This window comes from Micromys minutus, assembly GCF_963924665.1.
Source record: "Micromys minutus genome assembly, chromosome: 1".
NCBI classification, from domain to species: domain Eukaryota; kingdom Metazoa; phylum Chordata; class Mammalia; order Rodentia; family Muridae; genus Micromys; species Micromys minutus.
Window position 1 is genome coordinate 64,659,991 of NC_137969.1, and position 12,565 is coordinate 64,672,555.

The following is a 12,565-nucleotide window of genomic DNA, read 5'->3' on the forward strand; positions in this document are numbered from 1 at the left end:
CAAAAGACTTGAGCGTTGGACTACACTGTCAAAGCAAGGATGTCAGGAACGAGGTATAGAAGTCAGGTTAAGCACAGAAGGTTTGAGACAAATTTTACCTGAGGGCCAGCAGGTGTCACCTCAACATTGAGAGTGACCTCTAAGAAGCAAAGTCAGGAGTGACCTCCTCAGGCTTCGGTAGGGGAGTGATGGGCCATATCAAATGCTGTCTGCTTCTTTCTGAAACTTGGGGACTTGGAACTGACTCTAGGAAATTGACCAACACAAAATAATAACAGCAAGAACATATCACTTGCAGGGCTGGACATTCGAGGCTTTGCACACAGTAGGCCAGTACTTTAGCACAAAGCCAGAGCCAACTTTACTAATAAGTAGTGGTATTTTTGCTGGACTAGGGATGGAACCCAGGGCTTTGCACAAACTAGGAAAGCCCTCTACCACTAAGCTACATACACCTAACTCCAGCCCTGCAGCCTAGAGTGCCAGCTCCTACTATTACAGACGTCTGCCATTCCTCCAGAGGAAAGGCTGCTGTGGGTAGACACTTCTCTGAGACCACTGGCAGATGTCTGTGTTTCCAGGTGACATGGTCCTTCTTAGTGTCACTACTGTCAATTGAGGGGACTGCGACACTATTTGAAGGGATCAGCCCTAGCTGCCTTGCAGGCTTGAAAAGAAGGCAGATGACCTCTGTCCACAGGGTAGTCTTTAGTGGACACAGAGAACAAAGGAACCAGAAACCACCAAAAGGACACAGTTGGAGCAAAAAACTAGTTTTAAGGAAGCAGGGTCTAGAAGGCAGGCCTGCAGCCTCGGGGTACAATAACCATGCAGATGTGCTCCACAGTGCTCAGGAGACTCTGCTTCTGAAGTGAAAGACTGACTTCTCCAGTGGATGGGAGGAAGCTGGCAGCCTCCATGGCAAGCACCACAGCCATCCTGAGATGCGCTCCCCAGATGCTCTGTTTGTGGCTGCCAGGAGCTCAGGCTTTTCGCTGGAAATGGACCAAGTAAAGATAGAGTGAGCTAGACATTCAACCTGTCTCTATGGAGAGTACATTCAGGAAGGAGATCTGGGTATCAGGCCAGTAAGCAAATAACAGAAGAAGATAATTTTTGACAATATTGAGTTTTGGAAAAACACCTTTAGCTTCTAAGCACCCTGAAGGATTGGATAAGGTAACAGCAGATGTGTTTGTGAATGCTGTCCTGAATGTGTATATTGTTTCTAGCTGTCCTCATTTGGGCTGAGATCTCCTTAATGGAATTGGCTGTCCTATTTCTATCTTAGTATACTATCTAGTATAGTATTGTGTGTGCTACCAATAGTAGATGCTGGATAGATAGGTAAAGGATAACTGGATGGATGGGTGGGTGGGTGAGTGGATGAGTGGAGTGGGTGGGTGGGTGGATGGATGGATGGATGAATGGATGGATGGATGGATGGATGGATGGATGGGTGGATGGATGGATGGATGGCTTGCTGGCTGGACAGACAGACAGACAGATGAACAGATGGGTAGATGGATTATATATATATACTCACAGGATTTTATAGGGTTCCCTTAGAAACATCCCTTGGATGTTTCAGTCTAGTTAGAAAACCTAAGTAGCGAAGGACCTTTCATCAGAGTTATTCTAGAGCTGAAACAAAGGAATGGGTTTATGTAAACTGGCCCCTGCTAGTCTTGTCTGGGAGCTACTTCCAAGTCATTACCCATCCCTTTAACCCCACCCCATTCCTCCCTGACTTGAAAAACTAGACCACACTGTGAGCAACTACTACGGCTCAGTAGTCAATGGAAACTCTCAGACATTGCCACAGACATTAATTAACTCATGAGAAATATAAAATTTTATATAAAAGAATTGAGTAGAAAAGTGTGTGTGTGTGTGTGTGTGTGTGTGTGTGTGTGTGTGTGTGTGTGTGTGTTAGGTCTTCTCATGAGCTCCTGAAAGGCCTCTGAGAGAAAGGATGTGGCAGGGTCACAGCAGAGAAGAGAACTCCACAGCAGGCTGGGTATGGTCAGCTTAGACTCTTAGACACAGGAAATCTTTGAGTCCCTGTCGCCAAGTTCTTTCCAGAATCCACCCTGATTCTTAGAGCTTTTTAGTGGTAGAAATGAGAACTTTAAACACCCAGGTGTTCACCGTATAGATATGGCAGCTGAAGTTTTCTTTCAACCCTAGACAATAACTGTAAAATTCTGAATAACCAGGTTTCAAAACAGTCTTCTTTTCCCCACAAATGCTACCTTGCCACCTCAGGTTGAGACCGGGAAAGACAACTATAATGTATGAAAATTTTCTTGAGAAAGATGAACCACATTTATTTCTCTGAAGTATCTAAAAGAGCAGAAATGGGTTCTGAGTAATGGCTTATATTTCATCATTTTCTTTTACCCACAGGGGCTTGCCTCCTGTTGATTATCTCTCTTTTCGACACAGGCCTGGGGACAAGTCCATTCATTGTCCCTGCCAAGGCCTTCTCTTTCCCTTGCTCGGCTTTAGAAGGACAGACCATAGCCTAGGTAGGCTTTGTTTCTGGAGCATGCCAAGAAAATGACACAGGCCATTATTTCTAGGCTCCTGAACTCCTCTTTTCCAAATTTCAGTGTGCTTCATGAGCATCGAGGTCCAGTGGACATCCCACCCAGTCCTGTGGCTTAAAAGAAATGATGAACATGTATCAGAAGTAGCCACTGCTGGGCTGAACCATGTGGAAACCTACAATGGAAAATCTCCCACCTGCCATCCATCTGGATTATCTCTATCAATATCGCCAATCTTCCCCACAATTGAGGGATCAGGCTCACAATAAATTATCTCCTAAGCACAACCCCATAGTTTTGGGGGGTTTTGTTGTTGTTTTAGTTTGTGTTGTTAGTTTGAGAATCACATTGATTCTCCAGCTGTCGCAGAGCATAATCCTGCAGGGTGGAAATGAGGCTGCCCCAAGGTAGAAGTTGTAGGAGTGTTTGCCAGAGTCCTGAGCTGGAAGAAAGACAAGCAAGACAATGCAACTGCCATTGCAGAAGAGGAAGCAAAGATACCAAACAGGTCTCTCTGTGCCTTCGTGTGATTTATTTCAAAGCAGAACATCATACCTGATGGTCCATCATCTGTGCTTCCCCACTTCCTCGGTGAGGCGCAAACACACGGCGCCCTGGATGGATCTGTTTCCCTCCACAACACCATTCATCAGCACACTCGGCCTCTACCCAGCGCCAGGAAGAATAATACATCTTTAGTTTCTCTAATGCCTTCCCCATGATTCTATCCCCAAATGCTTTACATACTTCACTAAGACAGCTTTAGAATTAAAATAATCAATCAGAGGAAGGATCAGAAAGCTAGGAGGCTTACTGAAGGAGGAAGACAGAGAGCCCCAATCGGCTGCACTCCTCAGGTGACTCAGAAGACCTCCACCATGGTAAGTCTCCCGTACTGTCCCAGGATGCATCCCTCCCTGGCCCTTTACACAACCCTCATGGGGACAGTCAGGTAACTGAGCTTTATAAGACACTCAGGTTCCTGGCCTGCCTCTTTCATACCAGGAGAAGATGCAAATTCCCTCAACAAGATTTCCTTCAACAAAAGGAACCATACACCTCTTAGAAAGTTTGGCCTAGGTAGCAAACGCCTAAGCACCTCAGCAGAGGACAACGTGGAGACTCCCAAGATTCAAATGATTTTAATACACAAATCCCTTTATAGGAATAGTGGTGCAGGGTGAGACCCCCCGGAAACAGAAAGGCCAGTAAGGCTGTACCTTCATCAGCTTCACAGGGAAAGAGCATTTGCATAGTGACCTTAGGCTGGGGAAGCTGCACCCCCAGTCATAAAGGAAGGCACAGCAGGAAGTGATAGGACAAAGCTTAGGAGGAGGACCCTGTGGGGACTTCCCCAAGGGAGCCAGGTTAGTGACCAAACCAGCACAAGCTAGAGGGAGCTTGGGAAGGTGGGTGGACTGGGAATACAAAGACTACAAGGCCCCTAAAGATCTCTGGCTTTTTCTCTGTGGTATTGAAAGCATTACTTTAGTAACTAATGAAAGTTAGAATAAAGATCTGCTGATCACAAGCCCACCATTCCCCAGACACACACAGAGTTTAGGTAGGCTTGGCATGTGTTTACTACTATTATTGTTGTGTTTATATGTATATATGTGTATTATCTCTCTGTGTAGTTGTATGTTTGCATGTATGAGTGTATATACATCTGTGTATGTCTCTGTGTATATATGTCTGTCTGTGTGTCTATGTGTCTGTGTGTGCATGTATGTGTCTGTATATATATTTGTGTGTGTGTGTGTATGTATGTGTGAGTGTCTGTCTGTGTGTCTGCTGTATGTGTCTGTCTTTCCGTGTGTGTATCTGTGTGCACATATATATGAGTGTGTATGAGTATACACATGTTTATGTATGCATTTGTGTGTTTTTGTTTATGTATATGTGTGTGCATGTGTGTCTGTTGTACAGAAACACTTGCTTGTGTGAACTTGCTTAGAAGCCAAAATGTTTTTTCCCCAATCTCGTCCCCACCTTATTCTTAGAGACAAGGCCTGTCAGCGGACCTGGAGCTCACAATCACAGCTAGACTTGCTGGCCAGTAAGCCCCTGGAATCTGCCTGACATTAACCCAGCACTAGGGTTACAAGTACACACTTCCATGCCCAGTGTTTCAGGCACTAGGGATTTGAACTTAGGTCAAAGCAAGCACTTTATAAACTGAGCTACCTCCCCAGCTCTGGTATCCATTCTTTATGTTGACATTTTACATAGATCTCCCACTATCTCAAAAAACATCATGGTGGCAGAGAACAGTCACTGATTTATTCAACAAACATTTCTCAGGTGTTCATTTTACTCCTGGGGTCTTCAGCTAAGAACAGAGACAAATATTGTCTCTGCATTTGGGGGCCAACATTCTGGTTCAGAGGCTCTGGGCTCACTCCCTACACACTAGCTGTGTGACCTTGGCCAATTTACCTCATTATTCCCTGCAATGGTTTCCATGTCTATGATGGTATGGTATTATAGCCAGTAGATGGGGGACTTTTGAAGCTAAAGATGTGATGGTGAAGATGGTGTGTGGAACTTGGGAATGCCTCAGATCATGGAAGCTGCCATGATTTCCAAATAAGTAAATATGGATGATCAAAAACTAGTTGCAAGCATACTGCAGCAGGCTGGTAGCAGAGGTGGACCTCCCCCTCATCCCTCTTCCTCTTCTATATGCTTCCACTCCTTTTTCAGACCACCATATGCCACCCCCAAATTAATTCCTTTTCAGCCTGCCGTATGTCACCCCCAAAGTCAATCCATAAGCAAAGGAGTACCTTCCATCTACCTTTCACTTTGACTTAACTTAATGCTTATTTGGTTTTCAATATCAATGTCATGACAATTCTGACTTGTGGCATCTGCAGAGTGACTCACCAATGGGCTCTAGGGTAACAGAAGTTTTGTTTTTTTCCTCAGTCATGTAGCCTTGAGCTTGAAATGTAGCTAAGGTTGGCCTTGATCTTTTGATCCTCCTACTTCAACCTCCCAAGAGCCCAATAGTGACAGAATTCTTAAATGTTCCTCCTTCCTACCTACTATCTTTTATTATCAACCAACTTTTCTGAATTATAAAATCAAGATCCAGGACAGGGATTGGGGGTTGGTGCTGAGGACACAGCTCCTCTTCCATGTAAATATGGGGACTTGAGCTCTGTTCCTTGAAGCCCACATGGTGGTACTTGGTTGTCCTCCCAGTGCTAGGCAGGGGAGACAGGCATATAAAACCTAAGGAATGAAACACAATGGATACACTTGGAAAGTAGAGGTAGAAGGATGCTAAGTTCAAGGCCAGCCTGAACTGTGTACTAAGTTCAAAATCAATCTGAGCCTCAAAGTAAGACCCCGTCTCAATCAACAGATGGGAAAAGACCTTCGAAAATGTAGAGTTACTTATTAGACTAACTGAAGCCATGGGTTCTCTTCTCCTGGACAGTCTTTGGTGAGCTCATTGCCATGCCAAAGGGTCTGACTCTCTTTGGATTTTAAAGACTGCTGATCTGCTCTCCCTGATGGCTTCCCTTCTGAGGCATGAAGGCAGATCTTTATTTACAATGGCTACAGAGGGTAGCCATCAGGCAGGATTACAAAGACCTTATAAAGGCAGGTACCATGGGGCAAGGGGCAGGATGAGAGAGTCACTGAGTTTTCCACCCAGGACAGGACTCAATCCTTCTGAGAGAAGTCCTGTGTTAATATCATCTCCAAGACTCAGATGATCACATCTTATCTTAACCTTCAGCATGACCCTGTGAATCAGACAGGATGATATCCAGGAACAATAGAAAATCAAAAGCCGGAGAGGTCAAGTCAACTGTCTAGCTTGGGGCTGGGGGTTAAGCCTTGAGCTAGTCCATCCTCTTATTTGCTTTGTTCAGTGTCCTTCCTAGCCTATCACCAACACCAGTAAAAAGACGCCAATAACTAGAACCACAGATGCAGAGAGCAGTTAACAAGGATCCCTGGGATACTGTGGGTGATGGCTTCACCTTCAAACGTTCTCACCAAGGCATGGCCAGGAGTTTGTTCCAAATGGTCCCAGACATTGTGAGCTAATAGCTCACACACACCTCAGCAAGATGGCAGTTGGACACAGCCCCTGTTTAGGAGAAATGCATACTGCACATGCTGTCATAGTGGGAGTAGTTGTGGATGCACTTATAGGTGCAGGGTTGCCCACTCACACTAGTCTGTGCCCAAACCACTGGCACTGATTCTGTTCTGCTCTACCTAAGCCCGTACAAAAGTCTATATGGATGCTTGGGATGGTACAGCAGCTGTCTGGTATGTAGAGAATGTCTTTGAATTTTTTTATTAGTTTTAGGCTTATATAATTTGCTTTGCATACATGAATGTTCTAACTGCTCATATGTCTGTGTACATTTGTGTCTGCTGCTCCCAAGGTCAGAAGAGAGCATTGGATCCCCTAAGACTAGAGCTTTAGACAGTTGTGAGCCATTATATAGATGCTGAGACTCAAACCCAGGTAGAGCAAAAAGTGCTCTTAATTGCTGATCCAACTCTCCTTCAAAGTCCATTTAACACAGGGCTCCACAGTGTAGGCACTAAATGCAGCCACTTGTTTGCAATGCTTTTGCCATCTCTCGGGGCAATCAGGGGGTATTTCTTGGGGCAATCTACACCTGATACTGTTTCCTGGGGCCTCTGAAATCCAAAGGCACTAGAAACTCACTTGGCTCCTTCTTAAAGTCTTCCTTTCACACTGCCACTGAGGTGAGTTTAAGTGGAACTATATTCATACAACTAGGACTCCTAAGCGTTCACCTCATCCATATGTATGAGCAACACTTCTTTCTTTTCCAAGAAGTGCTCAGAACCTTTTCTAAGAAGAGTAAACCTAAGCCTGTCAGGAACACATAAGCCAGATCCACAAGGCAATGGTTTGGCCTACAGTGATCTTTGCCTGGCTCTGCTTAGCTGTCAAAGAAGGGGATAAGATGGTTGGAGCATCTGGAGTCAAGGCTCCACCTGCAGTAGTTAGGAAAAAGACACCCCCACTGGAGGCTTTGAGGAGTGTCCTCATGAGCCTACAGTGTTTTGGCCCTTAAAGCCCACTCACAATTGGGTACCCTGTCCCTGTCCCACGACACAACTGTGCATATTGGCTTTAACCAGTATCGCACAGGAAGCTCCACAGTGGCCCTGCTTCCATGTGAAGCTGTGGAATAGTCAGGCATGGAGAACAGTGGAGTGGTGAGATGGGAGGGTGGCGAGGACTGTCCATCCACAGGAGACCTGCCAGAGTGAGCAGGCAAAGTAAGTATCACGCTGCTAAAGAAACGCAAGGAACTAGGGAAATAGTAACAAAATTTTACCAGCAGAGAATTTCTACAATATGAACTCATAAAGGTTCTTACAAAGCTCTCACTTGTATGTTTTTAGGTTTTAGGGTGCCTTTAAAAATATCTTTTGAGGTATAAATCTAATAATAAACACTATCCTGGAAATTAGCTGCTCCAGTCAGCTAAGCCAGAGGCAGAAATGAAGCCCTTATCTCTACAGTATAAGTCAGCAATGGAGAGATGAATCTTGTGTATACTTGGCTCCATTTTTCTCCTCCTGCATCTCTTGAGACCAATTGTGGTATTCAGGTGGCTTTTCTCAGTAATGGTTGTTGATGTGTTTCACAAGTGTCCCTGCAGGAAACTGTGTCTGATGGAGAACAAGGGGACCAACTAGGGGCAGTCCCGTGATCTTCCTCATCCTTCTTGGGCTTAATAAACTCAGAGCACACAGCCAACTACCACTATAATGTGTAAAATACCCAGGGATGGGAGAAAGCCTCCTTTATCCGAGATCAGATGTGCAAAGCCTTTTCTTGGGCCAGTGCAACCAGGAGCTATTTTTATTTGGCTAACAGCAAGATGGTAGATTTAATAGCAACAAGGATGGGGAAATTGTAGCTACCGCTGCATGTAGCCACTGGGGCTGAACAGAGGGGAGCTTGGTTCCAACAGAGTGCTAAGTATCAAGATTCAGCCTCCTAAAATCAGTTGACCCTTGACCCCTGGGACCTGGTTTTATTGCAATGGCAATCTCCAGCTTCAGGTGCTACTGGTCAAATCAGTCATACAACAGCCAGGGACACGTTCAAGAGACTGAGAAAACTGCCAGTTAATAGAGAAGCCACCTAAGACAAAGATGGAAGAGCTAGCAGGGGAGGATTAGACAGAGCCAGTATTAGTAATGTCCCTAGGAAAAGAACAAGTTTGGACGTGTGTGTTCACAGGTGACACTAAGACCTGGCCCCATGGGAGGATGATGAGAGGACATCATAAGTATGACAGCAACCTCATGAAAGAACAGGACAGGATGGATGGCAAGTGAGAAGGCAGAGCATATGGATCCCACGAAATAAACATAAGATGTGTCAATCACTTATCATTGTGACCAAAATCCTCTGCCACTCAAGGGAGGTGGGATTTATCTCGGCTCATATTTCAGAGGGCTCAGTCCATGGAGACTTCTCCCTGTACTCTTGACAGAACATGACAGCAGCAGCATGTGAACGATCTTTCAGTTACTGGTGGACAGGAAGCAGGGGGGGAGGAGAGGAAGAACAGGAAGGAACCCAGATGCATACAGACTGCAAAGACATGGCCACAGTGTCAGCTTCTTCCAACTCAGTCTCCCCCTCCTACCTTTCCCCATATTATAACATCATACTGTCTGTGAATTTATTGAAGTATTGACTGATCCACCTATGATATAAGTATTTTCATGGTCTTCTTGTCTCTGGAAATGGCCCTCTCAGACAAGTGGGTTCTACAAATCTTCTAGGTACTTCACAATCCAGTCAAGTTGACAACCAAAATTAGTAACCAGTGGGCAACACTATATTAAACACTAGCATTTATCCAGAAAATTCAAACCCAGGGCAGACATATTTTTAATCAACAGAAAAAAAAATAATGCAACTGGATCTTCAAACATAAGGAAGGGGACAGGAGGGACAGAGACTGAAGGGGAAACCCCCACAGCTGTTGATGCTTCTTCGGATTATTTGGGAATTGAAAACTCACTGTGAAGCTATGAGGCAGTGTAAAGGATTTATTTTCTTTTTCCAAGGTTTGAGACAATTCCACACATAATACAAGATCTACTCATTGCTTTTCAAATAACAGTGAAATTTCCATTGCCTCAACCTTCAATGACAGGGTCCCCTCCACTGGGTTTTGTGTACTTTTTAATGATAGAAAGCAAAGTACATAATTAGTGAACAGTCAGCACAAGGGGAAATCTAACCGTAGCCTACCTACCGCATCATCTCTTCTCAGCGATGTGAAACTTATGCTAAACGATTCACACATTTGAAATGGCCTTCATGCTCAGTAGCAACGCATTACTAATCGATCTGAGGATAGATGTGACAGTTTCTTCTTTAAATATACTGTCATCACTTTTAGCTCTCTTTGAGACAGAGAAGCTGACCTCTAGCTCACTATGTAACCTTAAACCTTTAAGTCTCTGTCACCTAAGTACTGACATTACAGGTGGAATGCCATCATGCTCTATTTATGCAGTGCTGAAGACCACTCCCGGGCTTCACACAAGCTAAGTGAACAGCCAGCCATAAAACAAGCTACACTTGTAACCTGAACTGTTATTATTTTTTAAAGTTTCTTTCCCCACAAGAACAGTAGACTAGAATTTTGAAGTATAGGCAACAACTGCAAGTCTTGTTATCTAAAGAAAGAGACAATTCCTTTTATTATTCTTAGATTCAGCAATTGCAATCGTCTGAATGTGTCCTCTCCAAAACTCAAGTTGAAGCTCAGTCCTAACTGCTTTGGTCTTATGAGGCTGGACCTTCAGAAGGCCACTAGACCTGAAGCTCAGAAAAACTTGGTCTCTCTTGCCCTAATGTCTTCCACCTCATAAGGACAAACCAACAAGATGCCATGCTGGAAGAAAACAGCAGCATACACAGGAGCTGGTACCCTGGTCTTGGGTTTCTCAATCTCTAGAACAAAAGAAATAATCTCTTGTTCCTTATTAATCACTCAGTCTTAAACATGGAGTTACATGAACATGAGAAGGCTAAGACAATGGGCCTCGAGTTTCTGAACAATCTCAGAAATGTATAAATACTTCATGGACCTCTGGGACCCAAAGAAGTGATGCATCCCTGATTATGCCTCTCTCTCTCTCTCTCTCTCTCTCTCTCTCTCTCTCTCTCTCTGCTGTAGGTACCTGTCCATCACAGGCGGGGTTTTCATGTGCTACTTTACTTGCTGGTAGGAAACAATACCCAATGATAAGCCAGGGTGATGGGTAAGGGATGAGCAGAGAGTATGCTTATGTGCTTTTTTTTTTTTTTTTTTTGTTCATGGTACTCTATCCCTTTGTACACTATAAGGCTTTAAAGGCAAGCTCATACCTTTTAGCTACAGGTGCTATTAGTGTTCCTCCTAAATGTTAAAAACCTCTTCATTCCTGCTTTAGAAGCAGAGATATAACATCCCAGTGAGCTTGGGTTTCTTGCTCAGTGGTCCAAGTTTCAGAGAGAGTCACATGCAGGTGGGGCTATGATGGTCCCTGCTAGGTGACCAGCATTCATATAAGTTGCTTCTTTTCCCATATCTAAACCAGCGCAAATGTTCAGAGGAGAATAAACACAATAACCCTTTCTGACACCTATGATGGATGGTGCTTTCTCCCAGGACCCTCTCTTCCTCCTCTGGCTTGTTCCCTTCCTCAGTCAGAGCCCTTCTTACATTCGTGTCCTGCCAGCCACTGTTGGCAGGAAAAAGCAAAGTTACATGAAATACTGGCCAGGCCCACATGAAATTAAACATCTGTAAGGTTCTTGATAATTTAACATCACCTAATTTTAATCTCCAAACCAGACCATATCCTCATTTTGTAGATGTGGAAACTGAGGCATGCAAGCCCTCTGACTTCATTCCCTGTGCTATTTATTCAGGATCCTGTTGACTCTGGAGTCTGAGAATTGTAGAGAAAAATTTTCTAAGGTTTAGCGACAAGTATCGAGTAAAGCATAAATTCTGAGCAGAAGAATAGACACATCAACTCCCTGCTATTTCTGTCTCTGTTATGAGTTAACTCCGACGACCCGTCCTGGTCCCCAGTTTCCTTGCTCATAAAATCCTAAGGTTGAATTAGACAACCCTGCCGTGCCACTCAGCTGTCCTTTGTCTCCTCCCCTGTCTCTGCCTTGCTGCTAAAATTGCTCTGACAACATAGTTCAAATACCTTTCATTTTTGGTTCTCATGGCTTTAAGCTCTCTAAGATTAGCCTTACATTTAGTGTTTGACTAGCTATGTGTCCTCTAGTGTGTCAAGAAGGAATACACCTAGCATCTCTTTAATAGTCTTTTTATTTTTATTTTTTGGCAGGTTCATGAGTAGATAAGTGTGAGAGCAGGTCTGTACCCCTTACATCCTACATCTAAAGATGAGGAGGGCCATCTTTAGAGCCATATATTCTTACAACAGTGGTTCTCAACCCAGGGTACATCTGACTATTCCAGTAGGAAGAAGGGTGCATGGACATGTAGACAGAGGTCAAAGACCCTGCTAAACACAATATAACACACAGGACAGTCCCCTCCACACAGTGGTCCCTGGCTCACACTGTCAACAGTGCCTAGTTTGAAAATCTTGCTTTCAGAAAACCAACTTATCTAAGAATGGTATTGAATGCCTTCTTATGGTTTCAGCTGATCTTGCCCACATAGGATGCACACCAGCTACTGTGCCCCCAAAGAACCAAAGATCCAAGCATCTCTTACCGTGCGAAGAAGGAAGCGGCCACCGAGGTCCCCGTGGAGGTCTCACTGGCCACACAGGAACCCTGTGGGGCTGGGACACTGCTGGCTGCAGGCTTGTCAGCATTGTAGCGGTTGAGCGCTGACTCTGTCAGTCCCTCACGGCCGGTCTCTGTCATCAGCTGGGAGATCTGACAAAGAAAATGACATGGAGCTCATTACCTGTGGCTCACAGAATGTCTGCCCATT

At 44.6% G+C, this 12,565-nt stretch overlaps 1 protein-coding gene across 1 annotated transcript in view; it reads right to left on the reverse strand.

Annotated features, from left to right (window-relative positions):
• The window catches only part of KIF26B (kinesin family member 26B), a gene marked incomplete at its 3' end in the record, with an annotated part of 389,216 nt that overhangs the window by 188,873 nt on the left and 187,778 nt on the right, over positions 1 to 12,565 (reverse strand). Inside the window, exon 4 of the mRNA XM_080922693.1 lies at positions 12,341 to 12,507. Within this exon, the coding sequence (XP_080778819.1) occupies positions 12,341 to 12,507 (167 nt within the window). The remainder of the gene's footprint in view (positions 1 to 12,340; positions 12,508 to 12,565) is intronic.